The sequence below is a fragment of the Nerophis lumbriciformis genome, linkage group LG08 (genome assembly GCF_033978685.3).
Source record: "Nerophis lumbriciformis linkage group LG08, RoL_Nlum_v2.1, whole genome shotgun sequence".
NCBI lineage: Eukaryota > Metazoa > Chordata > Actinopteri > Syngnathiformes > Syngnathidae > Nerophis > Nerophis lumbriciformis.
The window spans coordinates 6,332,332-6,356,586 of record NC_084555.2 but is presented as its reverse complement, the minus strand read 5'-3'; the positions used below and the strand labels follow the sequence as shown (position 1 = coordinate 6,356,586).

The 24,255-nt window shown below is 38.4% G+C and overlaps 1 protein-coding gene across 3 annotated transcripts in view; it reads right to left on the bottom strand.

Moving 5' to 3' along the window:
- cdin1 (CDAN1 interacting nuclease 1) overlaps positions 1-24,255 on the bottom strand; it is a 646,347-nt gene that overhangs the window by 165,391 nt on the left and 456,701 nt on the right. Inside the window, exons 1-2 of one of the 3 annotated variants that reach the window (XM_061968176.2) lie at positions 18,653-18,985; positions 18,299-18,418 (exon numbers count right to left, since the gene is read on the bottom strand). In XM_061968176.2, coding sequence (XP_061824160.1) covers positions 18,299-18,399 — 101 coding nt within the window. In that variant the 5' untranslated portion in view covers positions 18,400-18,418; positions 18,653-18,985. Of the gene's footprint in view, positions 1-18,298; positions 18,420-18,652; positions 18,986-24,255 lie in introns of those variants that run through there. The other 2 variants (XM_061968177.2, XM_072913633.1) reach the window with 2 other exon arrangements.

Genomic DNA, 24,255 nt, shown 5'->3' with positions numbered 1-24,255 from the left:
TATTTTGTTTATTTTTTTGCCATATTTTCAATTCCATCCATCCATCCATTTCCTACCGCTTGTCCATTTCGGGGTCACGGGGGCACAGCTGGAGCCTATTTGAGGCGGTGTACACCCTGGACAAGCCGCCAACTCATCACAGGGCCAACACAAATAGACAGACAAAATTCATACTCACATGCACTCACTAGGGCCAATTCAGTGTTGTCAATCACCCTATCCCCAGGTGCATGTCTTTGGAGGTGAGTACATTGTATAATGTACTTTGTTGAGATTTTTTTCAAGTGTCGAGAGACTTTTAATGAGTTTTTTTATTAAAAACAACTAGCAACAAATTTAACATCTTTTAATGGTGTTATTATAAAATGTAGTCGTGTTTAGAGTCTACTTATGTCCCTCGAAAGGCAAGCATGACGTCACACTATCTTCGCGTTGTTGCTTTCCCACTTTAAAAGACGCCACCGTCTTAATATTTGCCCATTTTGTAGATGGCTGTCCGCGGGTATATCTGGGATATATTAAGATTACGTCAACATTTGCAGACATGCTGACAACGCTTCAGTCAATGTGCGTTTTGTTTACATCAGGTTTCAGCAGCGCGGGTTTCGGTAATCAAAGTTTTTTCCGGTGGTCGATCAATTGTCAATAGTGCGTAAATAATAGGCTATTCATATCCATTCATACTGTAGCGACTAGCTGATGTTAATGTTTTATGTTTGTGTGACTTGGATTTAATGTCAATTTTTCCCGGGGAATCGCGTAGACCAGTGGTTCTCAAATGGGGGTACGCGTACCCCTGGGGGTACTTGAAGGTATGCCAAGGGGTACGTGAGATTTTTTTTAAATATTCTAAAAATAGCAACAATTAAAAAATCCTTTATAAATATAAATAAAAACTAGGGATGTCCGATAATGGCTTTTTGCCGATATCCGATATTCCGATATTGTCCACTCTTTAATTACCGATACCGATATCAACCGATATATACAGTCGTGGAATTAAAACATTATTATGCCTAATTTGGACAACCAGGTATGGTGAAGATAAGGTACTTTTTTTTTAAATTAATAAAATAAGATAAAAAATTTAAAAACATTTTCTTGAATAAAAAAGAAAGTAAAACAATATAAAAACAGTTACATAGAAAATAGTAATTAATGGAAATTAGTCAAATTAACTGTTAAATGTTAGTACTATTAGTGGACCAGCAGCACGCACAATCACGTGTGCTTACGGACTGTATCCCTTGCAGACTGTATTGATATATATTGATATATAATGTAGGAACCAGAATATTAATAACAGAAAGAAACAACCCTTTTGTGTGAATGAGTGTGAATGGGGAAGGGAGTTTTTTTGGGTTGGTGCACTAATTGTAAGTGTATCTTGTTTTTTATGTTGATTTAAAAAAAAAATAATAATAATAAAAAAAAAATTTAAAAAACGATACCGATAATTAAAAAAAACGATGCCGATAATTTCCGATATTACATTTTAACGCATTTATCGGCAGGCCGATATTATCAGACATCTCTAATAAAAACCTATCTTTTTTTCCAAATAGTTCAAGAAAGACCACTACAAATGAGCAATATTTTGCATTGTTATACAATTTAATAAATCAGAAACTGATGACATAGTGCTGTATTTTACTTCTTTATCTCTTTTTTTTCAACCAAAAATGCTTTGCTCTGATTAGGGGGTACTTGAATTAAAAAAATATTCACAGGGGGTCACTGAAAAAAGGTTGAGAACCACTGGCGTAGACGACAGTGTTTGTACATGAGGTAAAACCTGTTGGAATTGTGCCTTTTGTTATCATAAGTTTGTTAATAAAAGTTACAAATACCGTCAGACATTGTGTGATTTCCTCTGGGGGCTACAATACATTATAATATTTTAATTTGTTTTCAAGTGAAAAAACAAACATTTTTCAAAGTGTGGCGATAATAAAAATGCTGTGGCGATGCGCCACATTCAATTACATTTATGGCAAACCCTGACTTCATATTCTCTACTGTTTGCCATTGTTACCATATCTGAGTTATTGGGCAGAAATAAGGGGAAATAACTACAGAAGTACACTTATACACTTAGCATGTTACAAAAAGAAAGATCATTTAGAATATATAATGAGTGATACATACAGTGGTTACAAATACATTGGAGGCAGCCACCACAGTTGACATACTTCACACAAAAGTCACAATTTCTCTGGGATTGTTGGTCCAAAGCTATTGAAGATTTGGGCAAAATGAGGGTAATAAGTTATTATTTGGTTGTTCTGTGTATTTTGTTTTACATTTATTGCATGTTACAGTGCCTGCTGGTAATGAAACACTGTAGGAATATAGCAGCAGAGTGCGTCAAAAAACCATGCAAAATTATACTTTCACAAAAAAAAAGCATGTTTTATTGTAAGGTTATGAGCTGGACTATGTTTACAACTACATATAGAGATATTATTTTGGTTTATTTCGTCAGAACGACAGCAATCGCATGCATCGGGCACAGCCGCACACATCCATGGTGGCAGTCATGGCGCCTGCTGTTTAGTTGGCTATACTCTCTTTATACACGACTCTGTACAATGTTTAAGAAACACTGATCTAGAGTAAACTAAAATTGCTTGTATCTTGCCATAAAATGCTGAACACAAACACCATTAAACCAACGTGAAGGACAATGCTAATGCAATTGTTTTATACTCACAACAGCTCATATTGTCTGAAAGCCTTTTTTCATCAACATGTACTTACTGTACAGTGTATTCTGTCCAATAACGTTCCAAAGAGAGTTTCCACCCTAAAAAGTGTCCTTATAAAATGGTTTACAACAATACTTTACTGAAGAGGGATGCTTAGCTCTGTGTTTTTAACTCAATGAGCTGAAAACGCAATGCAATCTATTGAATGTACTTGGACAACGTCGCCTGATATGAAAAGAAGGTAGTCATTCCTGTGCTTCCTAATCAAGTAATTGATTACATCTATTATTCATGAATCCCTCGGCCTGACGTGAAGCCATAAACTCAGCATGGCTTTCACTTATTTTGACATTGCTTCTGACTCTCTTCATTCACTCACCCTTCAAGGGCCCATTTAAGCACCAGTTAGCCACGGGCACCCGGAAGTTAAATGTGACGCGACGCACTGGAGGTTGCGTTGTATCGATCAACTCCTGGCTTTATAATACAGTAGATACTAGAACAATATGGCTTAACAACACTAACAATAATGATAGGCAAAAAAAACATAAATAGTCAAGACTAGTTTTTACTACAACTCATTTTAATTCACAAAAGTCATGGTTTTGAATAGCTTTTATATGGTCCAATTGTTGCTAAGTTGGCAACAATAAATCAAATCAAATCAAATCAACTTTATTTATAAAGCACATTTAAAATTTACCACAGGGGTAGCCAAAGTGCTGTACAATGAGCAGGTTAAAAGATAAAACGAGTACCGAGCAAACACAACACAACACAAACAGAACACGATAAAAAATAAATAATTAAAATAGAATTAATAAAAACATAAAAACATAAAAACAGGATCACAGCAGGTGTATTATGGGGCGCCATTGCAGGATGGATATCACTCAGTGTTAAAAGCCATGGAATAAAAGTATGTTTTTAAGAGAGATTTAAAAACAGGAAGAGAGGAGGCTTGTCTAACACTCAGGGGTAGGTCGTTCCAGAGCTTGGGAGCAGCAACGGCGAAAGCTCTGTCACCTCTAAGCTTCAGCCTTGTGTCAGGGACCGTCAACAGCAGCTGATCGGCTGATCTTAAGGATCGGGTGGGGCAGTAAGGCTGAAGGAGGTCGGAGAGATAGGTTGGCGCGAGGTTGTTTAGACATTTAAAAACAAATAAAAGGAGTTTAAAATGTATTCGGTAACGCACAGGGAGCCAGTGAAGGGACGCTAAAATAGGGGTGATGTGCTCACGTCTGCGGGTCTGTGTTAGCAGACGAGCAGCAGAGTTCTGCACGAGCTGCAGGCGGGCGAGGGAGGCCTGGCTAATGCCTACATACAGGGCATTACAGTAATCAAGACGAGTCGAGATAAAAGCGTGGATTAATTTCTCAAGATCATGTCTTGATAGAAGCGGTTTCACTTTCGCTATTTGGCGTAATTGATAAAAGCTTTTTTGAACGACGCTGCTGATTTGTTTTTCGAATTTAAAATCTGGGTCAAACTTTACCCCCAGGTTTGTGACAGAGTCGCTGAGATACGGGGTCAGAGTGCCGAGGTCAACGTTGGGGGAGGGAGAGCGACTTGGACCGAACAACATAACTTCTGTTTTGTCTTCATTTAGGCTCAGGAAGTTAGCTGAAAGCCAGACTTTGATGTCGTGCAGGCAGTCAATAAGACTTTGAACCGTGTTATTTTGTGCCATGGGAAAATAAATCTGGCAATCATCGGCATAAAAATGAAATGCAATACTGTACTTCCTAAAAATAGAACCAAGGGGGAGAAGGTAAAGCGCAAATAAAATTGGGGCAAGGATTGAGCCCTGGGGGACCCCATGTGGTAAAGGAGCTGTGGACGACATAAAACTGTCTACTTTTACACAAAAACTCCTGTCGGTTAGGTACGACCGGAACCAGTTGAGGGCGGCGCCCTTAATGCCCACTAGTGCCGTCTTCTTATTCTCTGGCAGACAAGGTGTGTTAAACGGTTTATGAGCGAGGGTGAACAGGTAGTGGGAATTCTATTTTTGGCAGTTAAAATGTATTTGGGGTGGCCTGCAACAAATAAATCAATGTATGGAAATAAGGGATGTAGAAATAAAGTCCCGACAGTTGTAATTCAAGGCAGTAATACTAAGTATCGGAAAACCGTGATTGATGACCACACTTTGATAAACTCACGACCTGTTGACAGTGCTTATATACTGGAGAAGCAAGCTAGCTTGCTAACTGGCTTACATGCTAACATACATATAGGAGACATTAACATCTTTCACTATTAAGAAACTACATACTGAAAATCCAAACTTATATAAACAAGTTTGAGCAACTAAGATCTTCAATTGTGCACATTTAACCCACAGGCTACGCTTTCTTAGCCCAAAGCGATTAATCTACACCTGAAGGAATAATGGAAAAAAAGGAAGTGAACTTGCGTGACGACACATAAACTGGAGGCGCATTTTAGCTTTATTATTAAAAAAAAACATTAACACCTTTACAAATTAAAATCGAAGAAGATAAACATATTTAAACACTTAAATAAAATAATATGGCTCTGAAAAAGCCCGAACAATATTTAATGTTTCCTCTGCCACCAAAGTATATTGCGTGTCTATTTATTTTAATACATTTTTTAATAAAAGTTGGTTATGGTGTGTGTATAAGTACTTTTTGAACACATCCAACAATACTGTGATAGTACCGTATTTTTCGGAGTATAAGTCGCACCTGCTGAAAATGCATAAAAAAGAAGGGGAAAAACATATATAAGTCGTACTTATATATGCATTTTTGGGGGAAATTTATTTGATAAAACCCAACACCAAGAATAGACATTTGAAAGGCAATTTAAAATAAATAAAAAATAGTGAACAACAGGCTGAATAAGTGTACGTTATATGAGGCATAAATAACCAACTGAGAACGTGCCTGGTATGTTAACGTAACATATTATGGTAAGAGTCATTCAAATAACTATAACATACAGAACATGCTATACGTTTACCAAACAATCTGCCACTCCTAATCGCTAAATCCCATGAAATCTTATACGTCTAGTCTCTTACGTGAATGAGCTAAATAATATTTGATATTTTACGGTAATGTGTTAACAATTTCACACATAAGTCACTGGGGTGAGTTTTTCCTTGCCCTTATGTGGGCTCTGTACCGAGGATGTCGTTGTGGCTTGTGCAGCCCTTTGAGACACTTGTGATTTAGGGCTATATAAATAAACATTGATTGATTGATTGGTTGATAAGTCGCACCGCCGGCCAAACTATGAAAAAAACTGCGACTTATAGTCCGAAAAATACGGTAATGATAACCATGAAAATGTTGGTCATAATAACCATTGATGATTTTTTTTTACATCTTTAATGAGAAGCATTGGTTCTACAACAAAATGAACTACAAAATGATATATGACAAAAATGTATAAAATACAGAAATGAATATAGTAAATGTAGTATTGGAATACGAATAAATTATTAAAAATAAACTAAGCAATAAGCAAAGAAATAATGTATGGAAAAAAAACTAAAATATTAAAAAAAAAGACAACATCTCCAACTGAAAAAGGACAGATGTCTACTAATTAAACTAAATTTACTCTTCATACACAATCCTATTTGATTCTGTTGAGATCCGGCTCATTAGGTCCGTATGTTTGTCATGTCAACAAAATGTGCTTCGCTTTGGATGAAAGTATGCATATAAAATGAGTCTGTTGTGTTATTCAGGCGTTTCATTTATATAATAATTTAATCGGTATCACTTTTCTGTGATAATTGCCATTCACAACACTTCACTGCATGACTGAAAAAAATTGCAAGAAAACATACTGTACATATAGGGTAAAGAGTCAACAAGTCAAGCTGAATGTGTAAAAAGCCTACCAGTTTATGCACTGAGGCATTACTCAATGTTTAAACAGTGTAAAGAAAACAAACACACAAGAGGTATGATTAATAATCAATGAGAAAGTCCCTCTGCTTCGTCTTGAGATGAGATTTTACCATCAGAAACAAAGTGTCTGGAGCCCCAGAAATCACCATATCAATGGCACATGCCACAACAAGCCTGCCCTTTGCGTTGCTTTCGAAAGATCATGCTAGATAAACCCCCAATAACAGAGAAATTAACAAATGCTTGACATTTGCTCAACATCCATTATTCTGACACTTGCCTATGAATTTCAAAAGGCTGAGCGCATGCTTAATCAACATTCATATTCCCCGAGCGAGCCGTAGCACCATATTGCAGCCCGCCTCGGTGCCAATGAAAACGGCACATTAAGGGCCCCCGTCGAAAAAAAAAAAAAATGTTCCTCACGAGGGAGCTGTGTGTGAAAGTAATGGAGGGTAGGAAAGCGAGAGGAGGAGGAGGAGGAGGAAAAGCTTTACACTTAACTTTATAAGCACTTCCCAAAACAGTGGCATCTGCACACCACCCCTTTTAGGACTATGAACGACATATGACGAGTGGGCTGAATGGCATTTTGAATAAGGAGGGTGTGGTAATTATCACATCCACATCCATTCATAGCACACCACAGAAGGACTGAGAGAACTCACCTCCCCTCTCTACTTATACAAAAGGGTGGAGAACTAGGGTCCCCCTTCTGGACTCTGGGGAAGCCAGGCAAGACCTCAAGAGAGCGGCCCATCATTTCCAATTCTAATGCACGGCGAGGGAAGGACCTAATGGGACTGATGTCACACGTCTCCCTGCTCGGGTCTGCTAGATGCTTGTGTAGGACACCACAGAGGGGACGCGTATTTGCATGTGTCTCCATTGTGACAGCACCGTGTCCAATGCTCCAACTCCCACCCCTCACCAAGTAGCAGCCCAGACCCGGAGAGAAGAGAAGTGCCAGGCTGACAGATGACTCCCAACATCTGTGTTTTGCAGCCGTTACAGATGAAGGGGTCCGGACACTCAGTCTGTGGGACCCTCCCACCCTCCGCCCACCTCCAAATATAGTCCAACACAGTGAATGACAGACCCTGCATGGAAATTACCTTGAAATTGTCTCTTTCTTGCACTTTGTCCGAAAATGTAATTGTCCCCATTTTGAGTCCCAAATTAAAAGGCAATGATTATTAAATGGCCCTATGCATTATTCATGTCTTGCTTTTAACACTGTGCAGCAGGGATGGGCCTTATGGCCTAAAATCTATAGTGATGTATATTGCAGCCTATTGCAAGAATATCATGTAGGGCTGTCAAACAATTAAAATATTTAATAGCAATAATCGCATTTTGTTTATAATTAACTCAAAATTAATCGCTATCAATCGCAGACAGATATAATTGTTCAACATTATCAAGTGTACCCTAGACAGATAATTTTCAATAACTGGACAATTAGTTTGCTTTATAAAATGTTTTTAAACATTATGCATTTTGTGGCGGCGTGGTTTGTTTGGTAGTGCGGCCTTGCCAGCAACTTGAGGGTTCCAGGTTTGATCTCCACTTCCGCCATCCTAGTCACAGCCGTTCTGTCCTTGGGCAAGACACTTTACCTAAGTACCACCCACACTGGCTTAAATGTAGCTTAAAGATGTAGATAATCGGGTTCACTTTGTAAAAGCGCTTCGAGTCTCTAGAGAAAAGTGCTATATAAAAATATGATTCACTTGACTGATTCACTTTATTAAACAGCTCAACAGAAAAAGGACAAATACGCTTTTAATGACAATAAAAAAAATGACCTGCAGTAAATTGGTGTCTTGCTATATTTTGTATTTTGTGGGAATACAGAATTTGTATGCACTTGCATTGAATGGGGGAGCTTCACAATGTTTAGATACAAATTTTATGCATTAATATAAAAAAATGTGGATTGCTACGATCATGATTTGATTGTCAAAAATATGTTAGGTATTGTTAAATGTGATATTTCTACCTGCATAAATGCTTTTGAGCTTAATCTGTAAATTACACGTACAAGGTAATGGTATTCATATATCTGCCTCGTGTACAAATAAGTTGTGATTTTAAATTATGTTTCTTTATTGTATCTTCTGACCAGCAAGCATGTAAACAATTACAGCGTGAGAAAGTTCACATTGTATATTAACGGACAGTAAGGATGTAGACATATACAGCGTGAACAAATTCATATTGATGTAAACAATGGTAGCTTACATTTTAATTCTAATCACCGTTTAAACAGGAATATTAATTTTTGTGAAAACAAAGGTTGCGTTTGCACTGCCGAACTACGACCAGTATTGTCCGACTTCCAAGCAGCACGTGTGTGAAACTACATTATACAGCAAAGTTCAAAAGATCCCACTATTGAGTTTTGCTATTGGTTGCTATTTTTGAGGAAGCAGCCAAATTCGCTGCCGCTCAGCGGCCGTTACGTATCCAGTGGATATCCGGGATAAGTCTGCAATCCTCGCCTCAAAATTGGCAAATAAACAAAGTGTCTTGGCACGGTTCAGTTGGTAGAGTGGCAGAGTTCCAGGTTTTTGACCTCCCTCCCTCCTCAACGACACCTGGGAATCGAACTTTGCTTGCATTGCATGCAGAACGACTCTGGGCTTATGAACATTTACACTTCACCCAAAGACAATGGGCATATACACTGTACAAACACACTCCCCATCCCCATCCAACGCCCCTCATTACCACTGCTTAATTTCTCTTCGTGGTTATGGACGGCTAGTAGCGCTTTATAGCAGCAGGCCGGCCTCCATGGCCCCAAATCACCCCCTCCGTTGCGAGTTGTTGTGATTATATGTAACATGTTTATGTGTGCTATGTTAAATGAGGTTTTTTCCCTTGGACTCAGTCTGGACCCCCTCCCGAGGGTCCAGCCTTAGACTGATATGTTTTACTCTTCCCCCCTTTCCCAATATCACCTTTTTCCCACCTTTTTTAAGGAGCTCCATAAGTGGCTGATGCGTTGGCGGTCCCGTCTTGTCTCCCTGTAACGTATGTCTGTTCTTAGTGGGACGGTGCCGAAAATGAAATTTCAGTTCTTATGTGTCTTGTACATGTTACAGAATGGACAATAATAAAGCATCTTGAATCTTGATCTTGAATCTTGATTACAGCTTCCACCATCCTAGTCACTGCCGTTGTGTCCTTGGGCAAGACACTTTGCCCTACTTGCTGCCAGTGGATCCCCAGAGGTGGGTGGATCGATATAAATATCAACAGTAATGAAGTATGGTATTTGTAGAGGTGGGACTTTGGGCACTTCATGATGCGATTAGATTCCAATTCTTGGCGTGACTAATTCAGAAACAATTCTCGATTCAATACGATTCTTGTACTATATTGTTTGATATACAAACCATAATAAACCCTTTTCAAAACAGGTTACAAACACTCCTCATGACTTATACTGTATGTGCAGTGTTGGTCTAAATGTCTTAAGAATTTATTTATAAAACTTTATTTACAAAAATCACAGAAAGTTAATTAATCTAGTAAAACAAAATATTGCAACCCCAACTCCAAATCAATCCCAGCTTTACAAAAAAGGAAAACCAAAAAGCAACAAAAGCAACAGTATCAATAATGAATATGACTAATATTTTTTTATGGTTTACATACAAAACTTTATTCTTAAAAAAAGCGACAAACAACTTGTTTTTTTTTTAATCGATTCTCAAAAAAATATATATATATATATTTTTTAAATAAATTTTTTTGAGCATCCCTAAGTTTTATTGCATGGTCGATACTACAGTGACTTGATCAATATTGTATTATTGAAATTGTTTACTAACTCAGAAAATGTGTGTTTGGCCATAAGGCAGCTGTTAGAGCAAAAACCAAATAATTCAAATTAGATACTATAGTAGGAAAGAATAATTTAAGTATTTAATTGATATTGTTACTCAACCATCTTGTGTTTTTTTCTGATTATGATTATAATCAAAAATAGTATCGGTATCAGCATTGGTATGACCCTGTAACTACTTGGTATTGGATCGATACCCAAATATGTAGTATCACCCAAAACTAATGTAAAGCATCCAAACAACAGAAGAATAATGTTATTACATTTTTACAGGTAGAACCCTGTTACAAAAAAGTAAAGAGGTTTTAACAGTAAATTAGAAAACAGATTAGTAATACAAGTAGTTTTAACAAAATAATACAGGTGGAGATGACACAATACAACCACAGCCAAATAAGGAGCCAGTTTTGAAATGGTTCCAATATCACTTACATACCAAATAATATATTGTGATATACAGTGTTATGGTTGGCCACGCCTATAAGAACAGCTGATAGGCAACAACTCACAGTGGTCAGGTGTAGATAAGTCAAAATACTGTATGTCAGGTAAAAATTTCATGTAATATACCGAAAATATTGTCTGACTACAAGAACATTTGAGACGTTAAAGGTTATAGGCCATATCGCCCATCCAAACTTTACATTACCGGTAGTTTTACGCAATACTACAAATGTGGTTATCAATCCAATACTAAGGTGTTAAAAGGGCAGTATTGGACATAATTGATCATGCCTTCATTTCAGTTAGGATTACATGTTTTTATATTGTAATACAAACTGTGGTTATCTTATTTTTACAATTGTGTGAGAGTCAAGAGAGCTGCATGTTACTTAGATGTAGATAATATAGTTATTTGTATTTTTCCAATGGGGGAAAATTGCAAATCAACAAAACAAAACAAAATAACTTTAGAAGTCTCACCGTTATAAAGTGATATTATTCCGATATGATTTTACAAAAGTGAGTCAATAAAAGCTAAGTTTTATCAAGAGAGACTTGGCCTCCATTCATCTAGATGTCTGAATAACACAGTATAAACTACTGCACAATAAAGTCTTTACATCTTTGGGATGCAGCCAAATTTTGGCTCGATACCAATACTGAAATAAAAATATTGCCAATAAAACATGTTTAGGCTGATAAAAGAAAAAAAATCTAAGGAAACAAACAAGTGGCTTCTTTCCATGTTTTCTTATTCTAACAGGTGCATCACAATTACAGCTTGTGTGATACAAATAATGTAGCTTTGCTATGTTAAACTGTTTCCCATAAAACACAACTTTCCAATTCAAGCAAATCTAAAGTATTGTAGTTAAAGTATCAACAATGAAATACTCTTCCCACAGTGTTAGTAGAGGTCCAAAGCAAACCAATGGTCCAGCCCGGCCAATATTTACGCAGTGGCAGGGCTCCCACACAGTCCAGGGGGGGGAGTAGGGGGTATGGAGAGTGTGAGAGAGGCTGACTGGCGTGCCCGAGCGCATGCTAAGAGATGATGGATGGCCTAGTCGATATGTTATGTCTTAAGAGCCTGATTTCCTGCCAGTCCAATCACTAACCCTCCAGAGTCCAGCTCAGCTGATTGGACAAGCAGAATAATTTTGCAGGCTGTGAAAACATTGCTGCCGCGCCTGCCTGTCAGGCTCAGTGAGGAAACTCGGGGATTGTAAAGAGCACGGGCCTCACCAAGATTGGTTATGATGAACGAAATAATAACAATAGCCAGCTAAGACTAAACAAAAGAGCCGGCACCTCGGGCAGCCTTAGATTGTACAGAATCATTGGAAGGAAAATGCGACCCATTTTTTGCTTTAATTATTACACTCACCGGTACCACTTTCCTTTCGAGGGGAATATGGCATTTGGACTGTGAGCCAAAAGGAGTTTGGTCAAGGGGAACCAAAAACATGTAGGGGGTTCAAAGTACACATGTGACGTAGTGAAGTGTTCGTGCCCAAGCATACATGATGCTGAGTTCATAATGCCACGATTTGTTGAAAACAAAAGAGCATTCACGTTTATTCATGGAAAACGACACATTATTCTTATAATATTTCAGCTACTTCTTAAAATTACCACTTAATGTAATATTGTTTCTGTATTTTTTTCTAAAACACTAAAAAATACATTAGAAATTAGATTAGTACAAATATTATGATATTATATTGTTGTATTATATTATTAATATATTATTTTCCAAGAAGAACATAATACTATTCTGCGAGTAAAATCGGTAGATTAAGAGAAAATATTAGCAGGTTTATGAGAACAAAGTAAAATAAAGTAAATTAGAGTCTGAATGTTACAACAATTAAATTAGAATGCTAGGAAAATAAAATGATACGAGTGCAAAACAAAATGTAAATATTGCCAGAATAAAAAATGTATGTAACTAAAATCAATAATTTAGAAAAATCATGTCAATTAATGATAAAAAAAAGACAGAAAAGAACAACAAGTAAGTCGAAATATTACTGGAATAAGATTGGATTACTTCAAGAATAGTCAGACAAGTTAAATTATTACAGGAATTAAGTTGAATGAGAATTAATTTTTTCAAAGGAATTGTTTGCAACTTGCTCAAAGTTACATATTTCAAAACAAAAATATATACAATAACAAGAACACCACTGGTAAGCTTATGTTACCATTAGTGGTTTAACAGAACATATTTTGCAAATGTGTATATTTTTCACAATTACTAATTATATTAAATAAAAAAATAATCGTCGGCGCGATGAAATAGTCTGGCGTTTACACTTTTATTGACCATTCTCGTACACACGTACACGCAGGGAGAGCATGCACATGCATATATACAAAAGCAGTCCCAAAGGAGCAACTAACAATTTGCAGTCATGTTGTCACGATAGGATATACATTCAATAATAGCTAACATTAGTAGCTAAACTTTGCCAAATTACGATCATTAGCTGACAACAAACAAAGCTAATGTTTATGTGTGTGTGTTTTGTGAGTAATAGTTTGTGTGCTCAAAGCCGTAAGAGGGCTGGATATAATGCTTACCTCTAGAGGTGGGAATCTTTGGGCGCCTCCCGATTTGATTACGATTACGAGCAGGAGCTACTATTCGATTAAAAATCTATTTTTTATGTATCTTTAATTTACGTATATTGATGCAGTTTCACAATTGTTTTTGTTTCATTAAATAAGCTTTTATCAGTTTCAACTTTAAAAACAGTGCATTTGTAATAAGAAACAGTTAAATTAATTCCCATCACATTTACCAAATTAATGGAAATGTGTGCAAAACTGGAACTTAAGTGCCCTAAAATAAAGGAGCTGGTCGGAGCTCTCAGGAGCTACTATTCGATTAAAAATCTATTTTTTATGTATCTTTAATTTACGTATATTGATGCAGTTTCACAATTGTTTTTGTTTCATTAAATAAGCTTTTATCAGTTTCAACTTTAAAAACAGTGCATTTGTAATAAGAAACAGTTAAATTAATTCCCATCACATTTACCAAATTAATGGAAATGTGTGCAAAACTGGAACTTAAGTGCCCTAAAATAAAGGAGCTGGTCGGAGCTCTCAGCTCGCTGCAGTCAGTCAAATTCTAGAACTATCTGCATTACTTTATTTAAAATAAATCAACCGATTATCGACGTTTACTAATCGATTTTATAATCGTCCATGTCTAAATTTCGATGTATCTAAAAATCGATTATTTCCCCCACCTCTACTTACCACACTTAAAGCTAGCGCAAACAGCCCTTTTAAAGTCGAAATATGATGAAAAACAAACTGATATTTTTTAGGCCGGTCAAATTGAAATTATTTTTTGTATTCACTTTATAATATTTGTTGCATCTAATATTATTACAATTTAAAATATATGTAATTGTGTGCAGTACATAAATTTTTCAGTCAACAAATATATTTAGTCAGAAAGCACTATATTAATGTCCATTTGTTAAAGGCTTTCGCGGACGTAAAACAATGTGGCTGCCAAGATCTGTTTTTTGAAACACTTGTTTTGATTAATAAAGTAGGAGTATTTCCTAAATAAAGTCAGACAATTAAAGTATAAATGTCACAATATTAGTCAGAAAATATTATAAGAAATATATATATTTTATTCCTGTTACATTATGACTTATTTGTATCTTTTTAATAAATGTATTCTCTATGGTATGGCCCTAATTCGCTACAGTAAACCGCTGACAATGCAAACTAAGCCTGAGTTTAGATTCCCTGCATCATCCCCTTTGGGGACTTGCTATACTTTCCTCTAGATTGGTGATTAGGGCACAATGGGAGGTAGGAAGCTTGGAATACATGCGACTTTGTAAGTGACCTCCATGGGATCAGCGGCGGTGTCCTGGTAGCCTTTGGGGGATTACACGTGTTCCGTTCAATAAAGTAAGGGCCCTCAGTGTCAAGGAGAAAGGCAAACACAACCATTAACCTCTCCCTTCGATTTCTGCATGCAAAGGGGTTGCAAGGCAAAACACACCGGCTAATTTTGCAGAGGGGGATTACTCAAAGGAGGAATTACTGGCCACAAAAACAATAATTATACATATTGTATGTAATTATGATGAAGCTATTATATTGATAATTGAAATATGTTACATCCCATGCAGTGTGGCTTCAGATCCAAACACTCCACCGACACAGCATGCTGTTACTTCCTCGAGGTGATCAAGTCCAGCCTGGACAGGAATTTCAATCTCTCCACAAACACTATCAGGTGGTTTAAATTTTACCTCGCAGATTCCTCCCAGTGCGTAAGAATAAACAACAAAATGTTGCCGCTCAGGTCCTGTACTACAGGGGTACCTCGAGGGTCTATTCTGGGGCCACTGCTCTTCAGTTTGTACATTAATGACCTATCTTCCATCTTTAAGGATGTGGAGATCTTAATGTATGCTGACGACACAGTCCTCTTTACTCACGGTTCCGATGCAAATGAGGTTGCAGCTAAGCTATCCGAGACCAAATGACCAAAGCAACAAAGTGGCTGAACGAGTCCTGCCTTACGCTGAACACAGATACAACTGTCACAATGTATTTTTCAAACAAACCAAACCAAAGTGTTTTCCCAAACATCTATGTAAACAGTTACATGATCAATAATGTTGAGGAAGTTAAATACTTAGGCGTGATACTGGATCCTACACTAAATTTTAAAAATAATGTTAAAAAGGTATGTCATGTTCTGAAATATAACATTGGCAACTTACAGCACATCAGGAGCTTCTTATCATTGGAAGCAACTAAATCGTTTTTTCAATGAAATGATCATAACACATATCTTATACTGTATGTCATCATGGTCTCAAGCCAAACAGACTGTTTTAAATTCTCTCAGATCATTACATAATCAAGCACTGAAAATCCTCGATAAAAAGCCATTGTAACATACTTGACAAATACGCTATACTTGGCTTTGAAAAACTGATCAGGTTCTCCAATATCCGCCTGGCACAAACGATCTTAAATGATGCAGCTCCTCCTCTCTTAAAAACATATGTACAGCTACGCTCGCAATTAACAAGCAGGGTATTAAGGTCCGTATCCGGGGGTGACTGTACCGTAATGTTCCAAAAAGAAAGACTGCCTTCTCCCAATCAGCCTTTTCATATCAAGCCATCAAAGAATGGAACGGTCTCCAATCTAAAGAACAACTCTAGTTTTCACAGCTTCTCACAAGCAGTCAAAGACTGGCTTTTAGACCACCAGTCCTGCTCATATTAACAATACCAGGCAGGTAGTTGACCATCAGATGATACCCTGGTGGGAGTAGTTTGATGGCCATGTGAGTACCATTCCAATCTTGTAACATCGGCAACTTTTTTATGTATGCAATATCAATGGGTATGTTATGAGTATCATCTGATGGCTACTGCACTGTATGTGGACTTTGATAAAAAAAACTGCTGCACTTTTTATACTTCTGCACTTTAAATGAAGCTGCTAAAATACTGTAACTTGACCGCCCACTGATTTGTAATTCACATACCCTCTACGTATTGTACTTGTATTTTAAATTGTTTATCATTATGTAATTTTAATATTGTTGTGTATTTTCAATCCTGTGTAATTTTACTTTAGATGCACCATAAAAGGACTACAGAAGGAAATGAGCATGGTGCAGCCATCTTCTTAATGTACCGTATTTTGCGGACTATAAGTCGCAGTTTTTTTCATAGTTTATGAAAGTTGCATAATGTTTTTTTCCTTCTTTATTATGCATTTTCGGCAGGTGCGACTTATATTCCGGTGCGACTTATACTCAGAAAAATACGGTAACTGCACATTGTCCTTCAAATAAACAAATACAAAAAAAAAAATATATATATATATATATATATATATATATATATATATATATATATATATATATATACATATATACATATATACCGTATTTTCCGCACTATAAAGCGCACCTAAAAACCTCCAATTTTCTCAAAAGCTGACAGTGCGCCTTATAATCCGGTGCGCCTTATATATGGACCAATATTGAGCCACAACAGGTCTCGCAACTAAGGTAAGCAGCCGCCGACTTCATTTTCCCCCGTAGAAGAAGAAGCGCTCGGTGCATGCTGGGATATATATGACTGTGCGAGGCGTGCCGTTTCATTTCCATTTGTGTTTATGTAAAGACCCCAAAATGGCTCCTATTAAGAGACACGCTTACGCACAGAGTTTAAACTCAAGGCTATCAGTCACGAGTAGAACACGGGAATAGAGCAGCAGCAAGAGAACTGTTTAATTCGGACACTGAAGAAGAAGAATTCGAGGGATTTGTGGATGAGGAATAACTTAATAAAGTGAGCTTTACATGTTTATTTTGTGTGTTGTGTTGTGTGACATTAACGTTTGAGCAACGTTGAGTTATTGATATATTGTTATTGCTTTGCACTATTTCGAGTGTTACTATATTGTGATTGCACTAACGTTTGATTTACCGTAACAGTACCATACTGTTTTTTACGTGTTTATTGAATCGAGAAAAAGTTCCCCTCCACTATGTGATATAAATGTTGCACTACATGTTATACCTTGCTGTTGTTAAAAGATCAACGAAATACCACGTCACTGACTTTACCTCGGGGAAAATAGTAAAACAGCTGTTTATTCATTTTGGGAGTGAACGGAGTTGTCAGAAAGGTTTGTAATCTATTAATACAGTTTGACTGACCTATCTGACTGTTTTGTTGACATTCCCTTTAGCGCAGCTCCATCTAATGGATGCATAACGTAACCCCAGCCTCTACAGTAGCGTATATTCTATGCGCCTTATAATGCAGTGCGCCTTATATATGAACAAAGTTTTAGGTGCGCCTTATAATCCGGTGCGCCTTATAGTGCGGAAAATATGGTATATATATTCATATTAAAAGTGTAGAGCTGCATTGTGTCACCTGTGAAGGAGCCTCAAGCTACAACATAGTTCAATGTCGTTCTTATTAACTAACAATGCGTGGTTTGGTGCTCGATGTCCTGCTCAGTGGCCTTGTGGTTAGAGTGTCCGCCCTGAGATCGGTAGGTTGTGAGTTCACACCAAAGACTATAAAAAAAATGGGACCCATTGCCTCCCTGCTTGGCACTCAGCATCAAGGGTTTGAATTGGGGGTTAAATCACCAAAAATGATTCCCGGGCGCGACCACCACTGCTGCTCACTGCTCCCCTCACCTCCCAGGGGGTGAACAAGGGGATGGGTCAAATGCAGAGGGTAATTTCACCACACCCAGTGTGTGTGTGACAATCATTGGTACTTTAACTTTTTTTTTTTTTTAATAAAGTATAGTGAAGTAAAGATGACGTCACGTGTCATAATAAAAAAAAAGTGCAGGTGTCTTACTTGGAAAATCTTTCTCTTAGCATCTTCATACATTGGCGTGTTGGTTTCAGCTGTTCTGTCCATCGGACAATCTCCTTGTATTCTGCTCGGGAGAGTCTCATCCTCTTTTTGTGCGTATATCTGTAAAAAAAAGACACGTTATAAAAAGGAGCTCCGTTTAGATGGATCAAATATGCCTGATTAAAACAGCTGACTGTCATGTTTAGTCCTATCTATAGCGGCAACCGCGACACGTTATACACGTATTGTGTGGTAAAACACGGCGTTTAACTCATCCCTTCCCCTCAAATGTATGTCAAACGACAATACATGTGATTACGAAACAATAAATAGCTTGTTAAGGGGTTTGTTTACCATTCATTCGGCGTTCCTCCACGCAGTTCCGGGTTCTTCTGCTTCCCGCTAGGAAGTTGAAGTGGTAACCAACTCCTGTGCTGCGCTCTGATTGGTCAAAACCAGCGTGAGCTGAGTATAGTCGTGTACGATTGGCTATTTGTCGCATAAGCTGCTGTGCCTCCCGGAACGAAGCAAACGAGCTAAGTCCTCATCGATAGTCTTAAAAATAGAACACATGGACTAACCAGTTCTGCTACATTTATACTAAAAATGGAAAATAACCGGAGATAACTAAAAAGATGGCCAACGCCTCCATAGTCAGCTCCTAGAGTGGGGAAGTGGAAGCAGGGGTGTTCAGAGACACCTCCCACCCTCTGGCTACCCATGCTGTGTGTTTGTGGCAATTCTTTATTTTGTTTAAACCTAAATAATCGTTAGAAATGTGACTTAGCACATATTCTTTGCAGTTCAACGGCACTAATTGTCACATATTAAGTTATATTTCCTGTCTGTTGTAAAAACAAATATGTTACATAAGTAAATTGGTGTATTTAAAGGGAAACATTATCACAATTTCAGAATTGTTAAAACCATTAAAAATCAGTTCCCAGTGGCTTATATTTTTCGAAGTTTTTTTTCAAAATTTTACCCATCACGCAATATCCCTAAAAAAAAGCTTCAAAGTGCCTGATTTTAACCACCCGTCCATTTTCCTGTGACGTCACATAGTGAAGCCAACACAAACAAACATGGCGGAAAGAACAGCAAGCTATAGCGACATTAGCTCGGATTCAGACTCGGATTTCAGCGGCTTAAGCGATTCAACAGATTACGAATGTATTGAAACGGATGGTTGTAGTGTGGAGGCAGGTAGCGAAAACGAAATTGAAGAAGAAACTGAAGCTATTGAGCCATATCGGTTTGAACCGTATGCAAGCGAAACCGACGAAAACGACACGACAGCCAGCGACACGGGAGAAAGCGAGGACGAATTTGGCGATCGCCTTCTAACCAACGATTGGTATGTATTTGTTTGGCATTAAAGGAAACTAACAACTATGAACTAGGTTTACAGCATATGAAATACATTTGGCAACAACATGCACTTTGAGAGTGCAGACAGCCCAATTTTCATCAATTAATATATTCTGTAGACATACCCTCATTCGCGCTCTTTTCCTGAAAGCTGATCTGTCCAGTTTTGGAGTTGATGTCAGCAGGCCAGGGAAGCTAGGGTCGATAGGGGGTTTAGCTCGCTCGTCTGCGGGAACAAACTGCCGCCATTGCTTGCCGTGCTACCGAGGTCCTTTGTCCCTGAATTGCTCACACACTCCGGCAGATTCAATGGGGGTCTGGCGGCAGATTTTTTTGACTTTATCGTTGGAAATGCATCTGCTTTGAGTGTCGCAGGATATCCACACATTCTTGCCATCTCTGTCGTAGCATAGTTTTCGTCGGTAAAGTGTGCGGAACAAACGTCCAATTTCTTGCCACTTTCGCATCTTTGGGCCACTGGTGCAACTTGAATCCGTCCCTGTTCGTGTTGTTACACCCTCCGACAACACACCGACGAGGCATGATGTCTCCAAGGTATGGAAAACAGTCGAAAAAACGGAAAATAACAGAGCTGATTTGACTCGGTGTTTGAGAAAATGGCGGATTGCTTCCCGATGTGACGCCACGTTGTGACGTCATCACTCCGAGAGCGAATATTAGAAAGGCGTTTAATTCGCCAAAATTCACCCATTTAGAGTTCGGAAATCGGTTAAAAAAATATATGGTCTTTTTTCTGCAACATCAAGGTATATATTGACGCTTACATAGGTCTGGTGATAATGTACCCCTTTAATGACGTAGCTTTTGACACAAGCGACTTCAACCTGGAACCTGCATCGTTGAAAGGTATGGAGAATTACATGTACAGTGCAACTGCATATCAATTAAATATAGATTTTAGTGTTACCAATATTTGGTACCGGTACCAAAATATTATTTTAAAATGATTTTGATACTTTTCAGTACTTTTCTAAATAAAGGGGACTACAATATTATTTTAACAAACAATCTTAGGGTACTTTAAACATATGTTTCTTATTGCAATTTAGTCCTTAAATAAAAAAGTGAACATACAAGACAACTTGTCTTTTAGGAGTAAGTAAACAAACAAAGGCTCCTAATTAGTCTGCTGACGTATCCAGTAACATATTGTGTCATTTAGGGCTGGGCGATATGGCCTTTTTTTTAATATTGTGATATTTTAAGGCCATATCGCGATACACGATATCTCGATATTTTGCCTTAGCCTTGAATGAACACTTGATGCATATAATCACAGCAGTATGATGATTCTATGTGTCTACATTAATATATGCTACTTTTAAACTTTCATGCAGAGAAGGAAATCACAACTAAAAAAATCACTATTTTTTTCATACGGTGTTGATCTGGAAATGTTTGCCTCGGCATTTTGATGGTGTGGACGTGTGGCACCGAACGGAGATATTGACGTGCGGAGTAAGCCCTCTTCCTTGTCTAGCGGGTGACTTTTGAAATGATGCTACATATTAGCAGTGTAGCCGAGTGTCCTGGGTTCGCCTATACAGTGTACTTATTTAATAAAATAATAAACAGGAGACATTAGAGCAGGTTCGGTAGCCAACGCGTCTTTAATGTCAACATCACACACCTCCTTCCACAACCACACACACCCTACGTCACAGCCCTACGGCAACAACTCTGGAGGGACAAAACTCCTCCTTACCTAACACACTCCGGTAACTTGGGACACCCTGAACTGTTTGTTACAGCAGTAATGCTACTTTTTATAGCAACGCTTTTGCTCCACACTTGACAAATTACGGTTGTCTGTTCGACATATTCCCACTAAAAGCCAAACCACCGCCAGACGATGGACCCCCTGCTCTTTTTCTTGGGAATTAATTATTCCTCCATTCGTTGCCAGATTCGCACATTCTTTTTCTTGTATTACCGCTCGCACCACTCCGCTAGCATCACAGCTAACTTTAGCCATGCTGCTACCTCTCTGCTTGGGGAGGGCGTATACGTATGTGACGTATGACGTGACAGTATGTGACGTGTGTAAGTAGGTGCGCTTGCTGTCTGAGAGAAGGAAAGAGCGAGGAGAGCCTGTCGTGTAATGCCCACAGCTAAAAGCAACTGCGTGAGATTGTATGCTCGATATCACGATATAGTCATTTTCTATATCGCACAGAGACAAACCCGCGATATATCGCCCAGCCCTAGTGTCATTCTATTTCGTCAACATTATTAGGATAGGACTTTATTGTCATTGCACAAGTACAACGAATCTATGTTTTCAGCACAAACCCGTTCAAGATTAGACAAACAAACAGTGTACAGGGTTACAGAACAGGAACGCTGATGGGTCGCCAAAGGCGCCCCGTAAAAGATAAGAAAAAGGTAAAACGCTGGGGAAGAAGATGAGTAAAAAAATACAATCTAGATTGGGCTCCTAAGGGGGCCTAGTCTGGAGTGGGAAAAAACCTCCATGCAATGCACGCATGAACACGTTACATTTAATCACGACAACTCGCAACAGATGGGCGGGGAGTTGGGGCCCTGGAAGCGCTGCCAGCCGTCCATCACCCCGAGGGGAAACAAGCGGTGGTGAAGGTGTGGGAAGGGAGGTTTGTGTGTATATGCCCATTGTCTTGGGTGTGATGATGTAATGTTCATAAACTGGGGCCGTTCTGCATGCAAGCAAAAGTTCGACTCCAGGTGTCGTTGAGGAGGGAGGGAGGTCAAAAGCGTCCATCATTGAGGTGTTCTCGGGGGTGCTTTCAGCACAGCCTGTTCCTGTTGTTCACAGCGTCAAGGCCATTCGAGGGAGTCAAATCGTAGATTAGGATGTTTGTTTTCCGCGAGCAGACAATACAATGACTTGTCTGTTCTATTCGTCCATGCATATTAAGGACTAGTGGTAGAAAATGTATTATTAATCTACTTGTTCATTTACTGTTAATGTCTGCTTACTTTCTCTTGTAACATGTTCTGTCTACGCTTTTGTTAAAATGTAATAATGTTGCGCTTGTAGCGTAAAAGCAAGACAACTTTGAAGTATCGTTTGACGCACAAAAACGTGTGCGTCGTTTACTCAAAAATTGCGGTAAAAACAAACCCCCACCTTTGGGAAACTCTCCTGACGGTCCCTTGAAGCTTTTATTAGTAGATTGCACAGTACAGTACATATTCCGTACAATTGACCACTAAATGGTAACACCCGAATATGTTTTTCAACTTGTTTAAGTCGGGGTCCACGTAAATCAATTAATGGTACAAATATATACTATCATCATAAAAAGTCATCACACAAGTTAATCATCAGAGTATATACATTGAATTATTTACATTATTTACAAACCGGGGGGTGGGATGAGGAGGGTTTGGTTGATAACAGCACTTCAGTCATCAACATTTGCATCATCAGAGAAATGGGCATTGAAACAGTGTAGGTCTGACTTGGTAGGGTATGTACAGCGAGCAGAGAACATAGTGAGTTCAGATAGCATAAGAACAAGTATATACATTAGAAATACATTTGATTATTTACATTTGGTTATTTACAATCCGGGGAGGTGGGATGTGGAGGATGGAGGGTGTTAGTCATGGGTTGAAGTTGCCTGGAGGTGTTGTTTTAGTGCGGTTTTGAAGGAGGATAGAGATGCACTTTCTTTTACACCTGTTGGGAGTGCATTCCATATCGATGTGGCATAGAAGGAGAATGAGTAAAAGGCCTACTGAAACCCACTACTACCGACCACGCAGTCTGATAGTTTATATATCAATGATGAAATCTTAACATTGCAACACATGCCAATACAGCCGGGTTAGTTTACTAAAGTGCAATTTTAAATTTCGCGCAAAATATCCTGCTGAAAACGTCTCGGTATGATGACGTCAGCGTGTGACGTCGCGGATTGTAGAGGACATTTTGAGACAGCATGGCGGCCAGCTATTAAGTTGTCTGTTTCATCGCAAAATTCCACAGTATTCTGGACATGTGTGTTGGTGAATCTTTTGCAATTTGTTCAATGAACAATGGAGACAGCAAAGAAGAAAGCTGTAGGAGGGAAGCGGTGTTTTGCGGCCGACTTCAGCAACACAAACACGGCCGGTGTTTCATTGTTTACATTCCCGAAAGATGACACTCAATCTTTACCATTGGCCTGTGGAGAACTGGGACAACAGAGACTCTTACCAGGAGGACTTTGAGTTGGATACGCAGACACGGTACCGTGAGTACGCTTCCAAACATTTGATCGCTTGCCCGTACGTGCGTGCCGCTATGTGCATGTCACGTACGTAACTTTGGGGACTTTGAGGAAATATATGTGCTGTATGAACTTTGGGGAGGTGAACTGTACTTTAGGCTGTGGGATTGAGTGTGGTGTGCAGGTGTTTGAGTTGTATTGGCGGGTTATATGGACGGGAGGGGGGAGGTGTTTGTTATGCGGGATTAATTTGTGGCATATTAAATATAAGCCTGGTTGTGTTGTGGCTAATAGAGTATATATATGTCTTGTGTTTATTTACTGTTTTAGTCATTCCCAGCTGAATATCATGTCTCACCCGCCTCTCAC